This window comes from Sander lucioperca, chromosome 23, assembly GCF_008315115.2.
Source record: "Sander lucioperca isolate FBNREF2018 chromosome 23, SLUC_FBN_1.2, whole genome shotgun sequence".
Taxonomy (NCBI): domain Eukaryota; kingdom Metazoa; phylum Chordata; class Actinopteri; order Perciformes; family Percidae; genus Sander; species Sander lucioperca.
This window is the reverse complement of record NC_050195.1, coordinates 11053606-11066509: the sequence shown is the minus strand read 5'-3', so window position 1 is coordinate 11066509 and position 12904 is coordinate 11053606. Positions and strand designations below refer to the sequence as shown.

General features: G+C 39.4%; 2 protein-coding genes across 4 annotated transcripts in view; both read left to right on the top strand.

Annotated features, from left to right (window-relative positions):
• The window catches only part of LOC116040010 (disco-interacting protein 2 homolog C-like), a 95380-nt gene extending 91684 nt beyond the window's left edge, over positions 1 to 3696 (top strand). For all 3 annotated transcript variants that reach the window (XR_004896459.1, XR_004896460.1, XR_004102557.2), the window contains one exon: positions 3656 to 3696. The gene's annotated coding sequence lies outside the window, so the exon portion shown is untranslated. The remainder of the gene's footprint in view (positions 1 to 3655) is intronic.
• LOC116040029 (vasoactive intestinal polypeptide receptor 2-like) overlaps positions 1 to 12904 on the top strand; it is a 50992-nt gene that overhangs the window by 8252 nt on the left and 29836 nt on the right. The window contains exons 2-3 of the mRNA XM_031285260.2: positions 6820 to 6919; positions 11249 to 11356. Coding sequence (XP_031141120.1) covers positions 6820 to 6919; positions 11249 to 11356 — 208 coding nt within the window. The remainder of the gene's footprint in view (positions 1 to 6819; positions 6920 to 11248; positions 11357 to 12904) is intronic.

Here is a 12904-nt window from a genome sequence, read left to right as displayed (position 1 = left end):
TTTCGTACAACACAAGGTTTATTTTAACTGACTGTCACATTGGACTGGTCCAACATGAATAAATAAATAAGGACCATGTCTACAGAACAGGACATGTTTGACTGGTTGGACAGTATAAAATAAAGAGAACAGGACACAACTTTTTTCGCTCCGTTTTGTTGTCTCTTATCTATTTCTTCAACTTACTCTGTTGAAATATGCAAACATGTGGTACGCTCCATAGGGTTTGTCACGTAGTGGCCCCGTGCGCTGACGTGCACTAACGTGTGCAAGTGGCACGGTAACTGGCCAATGAAACATGATCATTACAGCGTTTCAAGCGGGCTCTAAATCGAACACAGCTAAGCCACACAGCCAACGGATGGGACGCAGCGCTCCACAAAATAAACAAAATATTGCATACTTATCGCGACACTTTCGATATAATATTGCACAACGTGGTACGACATTGAGTCGATATATCATGCACCCCTACTCTGAGCTTTGCTCAAGTTACTACTCATAAATTCAGAGAAGAATGGCATTTAAATGTCCCCTTGGTGTTCCAGTGAGCATTGGTTTAGTGATCGGAACAATGTCTAGGAGAAAACTGGGCTAAATATGGTTGAGAAGTGAACCTTTTTTAAGATATGGAGGTTACAAATATTCATTGTTTCAAAGCAAGATGCTGATATATTGTAACTGAAATACTCCTGTCCAGGGTGTGCCCAAAGCCGGTCTACGGAAAGCCTTTCCACTCTCTATTCAGCCCCATTGTACCGAATTTGAAGTAGTATCTCTGGCCGTATACGGGTATGACATCATTGACATTTTAAAAGGCTTTTTAGAACAAAAAAAGCCACTTTAAAAAAATCTAACACCCAGCAGTGTGTATTTTCTTAGCCTCCCCTTTCGAATGCAACATTCAAATTACTAGACAAAAAATTATATCCTGAGAAAAGTGGATTTTGAGGGGTATAGACAACACTTACCATATCACAATATCAGTAATATATGAAAGGTATATTAAGTAAGTGTATCTTAAAACATTCTCAACTAACAAAAGATGATTCAGCCTTGATTTAAGAAGAAGGGAGACTTTGAACAGATCTGCAGTTTTCTGGGAGTTTGTTCCAGATATGTGGTGCATAGAAACTGAATTCTAAACATGTTTAGTTAAGTAAGTTTCTGAGGAAAGTAAGAAGACCTGTCCCTGATCTCCAAGGTTATAGTTTATAACGTAGCTGTGGATCAAAAATACCTTTTTAGTGGTTTTCAAGCTGTCTCTCGATGGCCGCGATTAGTGTCAAAAATCGCACTCGTTCTCGAAGTCATAACTCAGTCAACTCTGAACTCGCAGACATGAAAGATGGATTTGTAGATTCAGTGTGACGTACACTGTCTGAGGATGTAATTATCTCTGATATCCATCACAAATAACTTCCATAAATCTGCTTAGAAATCATAGAAAAAAGATGCTCTTTATAGCTTCAGAGTAATCCAGTGATAGCTGTCTGTACATCCATGTGTACATTACAAACAGGAGCTGCTAATGGCTCATTCGGCATACTTGTAATGGAGACCATTATTTTCAAAATGTGAACAAATATAGTCTTAGAGAAAACCAGGGCTCAAGTTGTAGCCTTCAGCTAACTTGACTGACTCCATGGCAACATTATTAATGTATTCCTGTTCCCTTTCTTCCCCCAAAGCATCATGGGACCAGCCACTGTCTTATTAGACTGGTATGGATTCATCCTGACAAAATCAGATTTGACTTGTTATTTTGGACGATTGCATGTGCACACAGGAGACAAACTGTGGTGCTTTTATTCTCAGTGAATAAATCGGGTCTAATCTGTGATATTTTTTAGACGGAGTTGAGGTCAGAAGAGGTCCAGCATTACAAACATTTGTTTGTTTAGTTTAATCCAGAACATTTTATCCTTAATGGATCTGTGTGTTTCTGTGTGTATTTGTGTGTATTAGAGCTCGTTAGAAGACAGAGATTATGATGTTTGTTGGATTAAATAATGTCAAACGGCTCATCCTCTGCCCCTTCCCCTCTCTATTTATAGGTTTTTGTTTTGAGAAGCAGAAAATGGAAAGACATGAATCCAAATCCAAAATTTCAAATGAGTTGTAAAACAAATGAAGATGACGGTGCCCCTTAACCCTTGTGTTGTCCTCGGGTCGAATTTGACCCATTTTTAAAGTTTTTTATATCAGAAATATGGGTTTCTTTCAACAAAATTGCCCAAAATGAACATTGATGCATGGAGAGCAGGTGAAATATATGATTACTTTAATTGAATTTTGGGTGTTTTTATTCACTATATATACAGTATATCCTGACTGAACTTTGACATAAAGCAGTCGGTAATATCCACTCAACATCCTCTGATCTTAACTATTTTTTTTAACTAAGAAATAGGTATAATGTCATAAAAATAAGGTTTATTGACCATGAAAAAAAAAAAAAAAAAAAGCTTTGAAAAAAGTGACAAAAACATTAGGAAAAAGAGCCAAAAAAAGTTAATTTTCAATTTTGACGAAAGTCAATGGTCGGCGTGAAGACAACACAAGGGTTAAGGCGACACGTGGCGCTAACATCAGAATTCATGATATCAAATTATTATTTATCATATTTTTTAAAAATACCTCTAAAAGTTATTGAAGTTCAGCAGCCTGAGGGAGGAAATTAAATAAAGCAGACCCATTCACCTATAAATCGACATTCGAATGTATCACCTGTTAATTTAAATGTCAGTGTGAACTTTATTAAATTAATTTCCTACTTTGAAGCCTACCTGTTGAAGCTTTTATAGAGAAGGAAGCAGCCTGATACACATCATATATATATATATATATATATATATATATATATATATATATATTCCACCAGCACTTGAATGTAACAGATGACCAGCAGACTTTTTTCAGTCAACATACAAAATAATAAAGTAACTTGAAATAAAATTGGTTCATGCAGAATGTTGACGTTGGTAGTTTCAGATCTTTGAAGGCTGATTTTTGTATCAATTTGGGAAAAATAAAAAACACTATACAAAATCTGTATCTGAGGAAAACTACATCCAAAAGTTATGAAGTAATGTTAGTGTAAACAAATCCCTGAAAAGATGTACGAACAAGTCTTGTGTGTATCACACCCTGATATAGGGCTGTGCAATTAATCGAAATGTAATCGTGATTATGATTTCGCCTCCCAATGATCACAAAAACAGAATAATCGAGAAAAACAATTATTTAGCTCATTACGTTTTGCAAGTAAATTCTTATTTTCTCTTGTGTTCTGAATGAAAAAATAAAGTTTAAATAGGAAAAGTATTAAGGCAAAGTTCACAGTTGTATGTGTTTTTTTTAATGTTGATTTATTTAACTTTTTCCACTGTTTTTTTTAAGTTCAATGATTGCAACATCTTTACAGCAGTCAACGAGTAATCGTGTGAAATTATTGTGATTTCAATATTGACCGAAATAATTGCGCTTATATTTTTTTCCATGCACTGGGTGAAATGTTCCTTCATCACTATGGACACACACACGCTGTAGTTTATTCTGACTCAATCACACACACAGCATCCTGCTGCCACAAACACTCACTAGAGCACCAAATGTAGATTAATCCGCTGCTAAAAATAGTCCCCAACAGAAGGTGTGTGTGTGTGTGTGTGTGTGTGTGTGTGTGTGTGTGTGACGATTCGATTACGATTATCCTGTCTACGATTCGATATCACGATGCGCCATCTCCACAAATTTAATATATTTCTCACACGGTTTTCATCAACAACTTCAAGCAGTCAGATATATATATATATATATATATATATATATATATATATATATATATATATATATATATATATATATATATATATATATATATATATATATATATATATATATATATATGAACTCTCATTTGTATTGCATCTGCCCTAAAAAAAGACACTTCCTGAATGTAGTGGAGTCTGAACACAGGCAGACAAAAGGCAAAAGCAAAAAAAAGCAAACAGAAAATCACCAAGTTAACATCATTAGGCAATAATTTGATTATTGTCTTTCACTGCATAGATGCAGAATCATCCACGTCCGCATCGCGATGCAATGATTCATTGTGTGTGTGTGTGACTTAGTTTTAGGGTTAGAATTAGGTTAGGGTAAGGGTTAAGGTTAGGCATTTAGTTGTGATGGTTAGGGTAAGGGGCTGTAATCATTATTTCAATGACGGGTCCCCACAAAGATAGCGAAACGCTGTGTGTGTGTAACATACAGACAGGTCTGAAATACTGCTGAGAGCAGCAGTGTATCTCAGTGTAAACAGACCTCCCAACACATACACACGGTAAGTCAGTATTTCAATGAAGTGTTTTTCTCTTCTTTGTGAAGATCTTCCATGCTGCCCTTTTTGTTTACATTCAATTTTAGTGTGTCTCCGTGGTTACCGTCAGCTTAGTCTATATCATAGACTGTTAATATTAGGGCTGTCAAACGATTAATTTTTTTAAACGCGATTAATCGCTGAATTTCTATAGTTAATCGCATATTTTATCACATGATTAAAATTCTATTATTTTGCATTTCAGAACAGTTTAAGTACATATTAACAATCGAAAGCAATTCTTACCAGTGTATCTTGATTGGGAATCAAATGAATGCAAAGAAAGTTACTTTATGAACTTGATTTTAAGATTTGTAATTATTTATTTACTGTGTAAACAAAAGAAAAATGTGTGAATCTGTCATTATTGCACAATTCCTCCAAGTACCTAACTAAAAAACTAAAAATCCCTATCCTAACCAGAGTCAATATAGTGTTTAGTAACTCCTAAATAATGTTGATTACTCACTGACGTCCAGTGATCACCGGTTAATGAGACAGTGTTTGCAGCACCTTGCAGCAGTTCCCGTGTGGCTGCTTTCTCCGTGTGGTACAGGCTGTGTGTGGGGCTGCTGTCCCCCTCAACGGCAACGAGACAGGTCAGAACATGTCAACCGTAGTACGTCTTTAAGACCCGAGTCCTCTACGATGCTGACAGGTCTGCAGTTAGTTGCCACCCATTTCGCAAGAGCTGTAGTAATTTTTTGGGATTTGGTTTTATCCACAAGTCGGCAAGTAGCACTCTCCAAAATAGTGCTTTGCCTGAGTGGGCAGCATGCTAGCGGGTAGCATCACGTTAACTGTACTACTATGCTTAGCTCCGTAGGTGGTAGCTCAAGCTTGACGTGCTTCGGTGATATTTTAATTCGGCTTTACACAACGTGCATATGGCTTTCGACTTGTCTACGAGCCGTCCGGGAGTTTTGGAAAATAAAAAGCTCCATTCAGAGTTATTGCTGCTGTCTTTCTCCATCATGCTGCAGCCTGCAACAGCAGGATGTGTTAGGAGGAAGTATCGCAGCTTGATGATAAGTAACGGTGCTGCAAAGGCACAAAATAGTAGCCTGTTAGGCACGACGCAAAGCCGAGTGAAGTGTAAAATAAATTTATAAATGCTGGCATGCGATTAATGCGATTTTTAAAAAAAAATGAACGTGTTATGCTCGGCCCTTAATCGCATCGCGATTAACGCGTTAATGCTGACAGCCCTAATTAATATCCTTGACGTTCCACTTCCGGGATTGCTCCGGTGCCGCAGGAAATTCCGCAGGATGCATGTATTTTCGCTGTTTCCTTCCGCTTTCTTTGTGTTGTAATTTTAAACTGCGGTGGATTTCTGAGGACTATGGTTAGCTGCTCCTCAGATCTCTGCAGGGTAAATCCAGACAGCTAGCTAGACTATCTGTCCAATCTGAGTTTTCTCTCGCACGACTGTTTTACAGCGGCATTGTGCGGAGCTTAGCGCCGCCCAAGACGATTGTGATTGGTTTAAAGAAATGCCAATAAACCAGAGCACGTTTTTCTCCCATCCTGGGATGCTGTGTCCCTCCTCTGCAGCGCTGTGGAGGAAGGTCTGGCAAAGCGAGACTACCGTCAGCTGTACCAGGGGCACGTTCAAACTCCAAACGGTGTGCACCGTTTTGCTACGGATTCTTGATTGAACGACATGTTTCCTCGTAACGGTGTTCAACGGCTTTGAGTTATGTTTTCTCTCGTTTGGTGGGTGTGTCTCTCGTTTATTGGCTGTGTCACAGCTGATACCCAATCAGCAGAGACGTGGCTGTAAACTCGTGGTAATAAAAAGGCAGAGCGCTCGCGCACACAACAGGGTGTTCAATGCACCCCCGTTTCAGTTTAAAAAAACGTGTTGCTACGTTTTGTCCGGGCTGAACGTGGCCCTGGACACACACACACACACACACACACACACACGCACACACACACACACACACACACACACACACACACACACACACACACACACGCACAGAGGACCGGTAGGTACAACAGGTGCTAACAAGATGAGGCTAATTAACAATGAAGAGTCTCTGCAACTTGCTTTCTTCCTGTTTTTCTCTTCACGCTCTTCGAGTCGAGCACATAGCGGCTCAGTGGCTGGCAGGGGTCGTTGTCTCGTTACTGTTACATTTGACCAATTGAATTTAAAACATTTTTATTGCTGCACATTATAGATTTTGGGACAAAGTTAAATATTTATTTCATTTTAGGGAACAGTTTATCTAAACACGTCCCGGAGAAAAATGCAGATTACAGAAACGTGAACTCTAGTCCAGAAAACTGAAGCAACGTTTATCAAACACCAGCTTTTAGCCCGAGACACGGAGAGCCAGAATGTGAACTTTTGACTGACGCAGGAGGTTTGTTCACGTTGAAGATACAGTAATATTCATAATATTTATTTTCTCTCGTCCTGACAGGTTAATGGAAGGTTTCCTAGCTGCCAGTTCCATTGGGAGATGCAGAGAGCCAAGAGAGAGTGTCAGACGCAACTGCAGCAACAGACGCCTGCTAGCACAGGTAGCCCCCACACACACACACACACACACACACACACACACACACACACACACACACACACACACACACACACACACACACACAGGAGTTGTTTGAAAATCCCCATCAGCTCTAAAGTGAAATAAATGCAGGATGGACAGCTTTGCGGTGACTAACGGTTTTGGCATTTGAACAGAAATTTAAAAACATACCTAAAAACAAACGTGTGTGTGTGTGTGTGTGTGTGTGTGGACTGAGGTCATTCATTTGAACAGGAGGGTGTGTCTGGATGCCGTTTCAGTCTGTATTGCAACACACTTGCTCGCTATCAATCATTTATCTACCTCCTTTTTTTTTTTTTTTTTTTTAAAGTATGTGTGTTTAAATGTTTCACCACAGTGATAATAATAGAGCATTTTATCTGTGTGGTTTGCAGCTTTTGGACTCTGGGTTCTTTCTCACGCCTGTCTGTACTTGTGCGTGCATTGAATTGAAATTGTATCTTAGAGCACAAACCACCACCAGATTCTCCTATCAGTCATCATCAGGTCAGATCTGTTGATTTCCTGTGTTGGAGGTCAAACATGTCAATAACCTTTTTAGCTCTACATATAACAACTTATCTTCGTCACAGGTGGAAAGTAAGTAAGTACATTTACTCAAGTGCTTCGTATCTTATCAACCTGGTCCCTTTTTTTAAATTGAGGGTTTATTTCAACCAAACCAGAATGGTGATTGTTGGTAGACATACCTGCAGAGTTACATCAAAATGATCAATCAAACATAGTTCTGATGTTGTGCAGAAATAATCTTTTAGGTAGTTAATATGTGAACAAAAGGACAAACATCTTAAAACAAAAAGGAGCTTTAAGTTCTTCAATTGTTCAGTAATCTATACATGAAAGCCAAAAAATAACTTAAAGGGTAACTACTGTTTTTTTTCAACCCTATTTTCCTATGTTTTTGTGTCTAAGTGACTGATGGGAATAACAATCTTTGACATTAGTTCAGTATTAAGCGAGTTTGCTGCAATTGGCAGCGGTGAAATAAGCTACAATGTAAGTTAATAGGGCAATTGTCCAGCTTGTATTTACCTTCACAAAAGTGCTCATTTTGCCGCTGACAGACTCAGATTAATATTCTAAGTGTCTGACAACATTATGGAAAGGATTTCTAAGGAGGTTGACCTTTCTGTTAAAGAGTAAGATCCTTTTTTTAAACATATTAACATCCGCAAAATTGCGTTCGCTAAACCCACCAGACTCCATGTTGATAAACAGTAATTTTAGCATCGTAAAATATACTTCATTCAAAGTCGTCAAAATAAATAGAACTATGAAAAGGCATTTTTGGGTCGTCTTTCCACTCTTTCAACTATCACAACTCTGGTTTTAGTCGAAATAAACATAGTTTGCAGATTTTATATGTGAAAATATGTTGGCTTCATACACGCTAAAAGTATTGTTTTTTTAAATGGAGTCTGGTGGGTTTAGCGCTAGCGACCATTGGCGGCTGGTGATAATTTGTGTTACAAGTTACAAACAAGATACAAGATAGTGACTCTGACTGAGTTTTTTTTTTAACTCACACCAACAACAGAGTAACTTTGCATTTAACTCTAGTGTATTATTGGTTCTTTTTCTGTCTTTCCTCTCAGTTAGAACAACACAAACTAAATGATTCAGTATGGTAATCAAATTTAGATAGGCCAATTAGGTTCAAACCCAATGTACTCAAACCACAACTTAAATATCAAAAACCCGACAAAGAAAAAAAAAATATAAAACCATATTAACCAGAAACTGAGATCTCAGAATGAAACAGGTTTTCGTAGAGAAACCAGGGGAATACTAAATCAGTCTTTGTTTGCTCAACCCTGTTTCATTAGTTTGAGTGCATTCAAGTTCCTACCACCTCCCTTAGCAAGTAAAACTGTCCATCCTGGCTCCTCAGAAAATGAATAGATGACGGGAAAATCCTGTGAGTAGTGGAGATGATGATGGCCAAGATCCAGTGAGCGGTAAGAAGATGGTGATGATGAAGATGAAACCCAGGAGGCAGTATGACGACGGTGACTTGAGCAGCACAGTTCTGTCTCTAGTAGAGTCTCACAAAAAAACAGCCTGCACAAAACGTGCAGAATAATCACTCATTTGTCCGTAGTAACAGTTCACTTGTGTTTCTCCTCAGGATACAAAATATTCTTACGTACTACACATTTTAACTAGTCTGGCTATCACCAGACCAAGCTCAATCTTTTAAGATTGAACATTAGTCTGGGGAGCCTGCTCTGTATTTTCTCTCCACAAGAGGCGTGATCAACGGGCATAGTTCAAATGACTGTACACAATTGGATAGGCCTTCAACCAATCAGACCAACGATCCGGGTGACGTAGCAGCGACAGCGGCATCAACGGGTTGCTGCGCTTCGGTGGCCGCCATGTTGAATGTAAACAAGAAGCTGCTTGGTCGCTTCTCTATCGTCATCGTGTTAAACCGGCCAATAGCGCGCCAGGTGGATAAGCCAGTTTGTGATTGGTCCCCGCAAATTTGTAACGGAAGCAGGATAGATAAACGTACAGGTTTCCAGCCTGAGCCGCAGGGCGAAATCAAATCGCCGGCAGATCGAGCTGGGGTTACCCAGTCTACATTTTAACCGCATTTCACTTAAACATGTTAGCTTAAACTCAATGGTATTTGTACATCTTAATTGACTAGCTTACAGAAAACCTAGCAGTCCCAACAAAAGGACGGAAAATACGTGTCTGTAGCTGAATTAACCAACAGCTAAGTTAACATTTTCTTAAATGTACAATGAGAACAATTTCAATATTAACCATACCCTTTGTAGCTTCATCAGGTTAGTAGCTAATTCTGACTGGTTTTAAAACACAAATCAAGCAACAATTCTCAAGGTTAACAACACTGATAGGGCTAATTTGCTGTTAGCTAGCAGCTAAGCTAACTCACCGGGATATTCAATTCACACGCCGTTTGGACGGGGTTGGCAGCTCCACGGCGTTGTATAACTTCTCTTTCACACTTTCAAGAATCTCACCTTATTTATCGTTGCTAGTTTTCTACTTTAATCAAAGTGGTTAGACCATTTCAACTACACAAGAGCTACCTGCTGGCGCTACTATTGTGTTCACGTTCTCTCCATAGCAGCCGGGCCAAGAGTGTAAAGTTGAATGACAGGTGTCGAGAACCAATCAGATTGGATAAAATAACATGTATCTAATTCTGATTCCCCAGGGACGCAGCGAGGTGCGTCCGGAGGAGAATCTTTAAGAAACCAATTAAGAGACCAGCTTCAGGTCACATGCTGGCCGAAAGTTTAAGGACTCAGATAGGCATCCATTTGTCCGCCTTCCGTGCCCATGTAACCGCATGAAACATATTGAAACATAGAAAATAGTTAACCAATTAAAGCCCGTTTTTATTAAATGCTGAGGCTTATGAGTAAACTATTTTATTTTATTTATTTTTATTTATTTTTATTTCATTTTTATATCATTTTTGTATACATTTATATTTCTGGAATTTTGATGGGGGCCGCGCCCCAGCACCCTCTATTGACAAGCCGCCACTGCTAGCGACTTTAGAGCTGTTTCTGGTTAAACAGAAAGGTCTTAAATAGGTTTATAAAGGCCTTTATCTGTAGGGATCCTTTCCATAATGTTGTCAGACACCTGACAACATTATAATAAAATAATAATCTGCAGCAAAAACAGCACTTTTAGTGGACCAAATAGAAGGTAAACATTTGCCCCCATAGGGTTACATTGCAGCCTGGTCTGTGGCTGCCGGTTACAGCGTTCACGCTTGATACTGGACCAATTTCAAAGATTGTTCCCATCACTCACTTGCACACAAAAACATAGGAAAACAGGGTCCAAGTTACTGTTACCCTTTAAATCTCTGAATTTGATGCCTTAAAATTTTGCTATTATTATTTCAAAATTAAGTTATATGTCGCTTAAATGCACTTAAAGTTATCAAAGCCTTATGTAAAAGCAGACTGAGTGGCATAAACAACATTTAGAGCTGCACTTTGGTCCTTTTTTAAAGATTTGTTTTTTTACGACTTAAAATAATCTTAATTTCATTCTTACTATGAAACTATAAAAATAAGTGAGTAAACTGTTAAATTGAGGGTGTCTGTTCCCTTCTGAATGTGATATAGAGCCAAATGTTTGAACTTCAGAGGCTCCACAGAGCTTTTATGTTGACTTATGTATCCTGACTTATTATGTTGGTGCAGCAGCAGGCAGAGGATCAGTGAAACCAGTAGCTCAGCCAAACAGGAAGTTGTGATTTATACCTCCTAATGTGTGTGTTTTTGTCCAGGATGTCACGGCGAGTGGGACAATTTCTCGTGTTGGCAGAGTGCGGCGGTCGGCAATGTGTTGACCATCCCCTGCCCCTCCTCCCTCCTGCACCTGTTTGGGAAAAACGGTGAGTCTGACATCATCGTCACATCCGATGTTGACGTTCATATCTGGACATTTGTGCGCCGTCAGGGAATATGCAACCGTAGATCTGTCCCCACCAGGGAATGGTGGGGAGTTTAAAGAAATCTAGGGTTATAAGAAGTTTGGGAACAATTTTAAAGTGGGACTCATCGTCCTGGGAAAGTCACGCTGCATTAAATGTCCGAAAACTTCTACACTCCACAGCGCTGCGGAGGAGGGTCTAGCTAGTCCACACAGCATTCTAGGATGGGAGAAAAACGTGCTCTGGTTTATTGGCATTTCTTTAAACCAATCACAATCGTCTCGGGCGGTGCTATGTGCCGGACAGAGCCACGGCGCCCTTTGCGAAAATATTGGTGGAACATGTGTACGTTCAAAAATTATTTTAGTCTGGCTCCTGGGTAGCTCACCTGGTAGAGGGCGCGCCCACATACAGAGGTTTACTCCTCGACACAGCCGCCGCGGGTTCGACTCCAACCTGTGGCCCTTTGCTGCATGTTATCCCCCCCTCTCTCTCTCTCCCCTTTCATGTCTTCAGCTGTCCTATAAATAAAGGCCTAAAATGCCCTCAAACAAAAATAGTTGTTTTAGTCTTGCGAGGAAAAAAACCCTCAGATTGGACAGATAGTCTAGCTAGCTGTCTGGATTTACCCTGCAGAGATCTGAGGAGCAGTTAACCATAGTCCTCATAAATCCACCGAGGTTAGAACGCCAACACAAAGAAAGAGGAAGGTAATGGACATCCGGCCAAAAAATGAGGGACATCTGGCAGAATATCCGGTGGCACCTGAACAATCCCGGAAATGAAACGTCGTTGATGTAGACTATCAACTATTAAACTAATCGCCAACTATTTTGATAATCGATTAATCGGTTTAAGTCGTTTTTTTATGACTTGGAAGGTAAAGCTTATTAAGAAATAAAAAGGTTGAAATGTAGAATAAAGCCTTTGATTGAAGGACTGATCATGAAGGTGGATCTTTAATGTTGTTGTTTTCGTGAAGATTCAATTCATTTCCATTAATTGAAAAGTAATGATCACAGTTTGTAAAATCGTCATTTTCTCTTTGGTTTCCGTTTTTTTTAAGTTTCAGGTACAGTGAGAAAGAAATAATGTAGATATGAGTTTTGGTTTATTAATAATAGGCTAATTATTATAATAATAACTGGCTGCAGCACGTCTGTCTGTGACTGAACCAGCTCAGTCTGTATCCTATTGTGACTTTGTCTCAGCCCTTCTCTTCCTGCCATCTGTTCGTCTTTCAGTCCACTCATTCGGCTTCATCCATCATGTTGATCGCCTCTTGCCCGTCTACCTTTGATCCTCTCAAGCCGCCATCATCTGTGCACGTTAAAGGCCGGCAGGTCTTTCATCCCTCCTTCTCTGCTTCCTTCTGCCTCTCTTTCCTCTCCCATCAGCCCCTCCTCTCCCCCTGCAGTATTAACCTTCCTCCCCCTCAGCCATCCGTCACTCTCTCTGTACCTTACATCTCTTTTCTCTGTCCCTCTGAATACAAATATGTATCTTAAA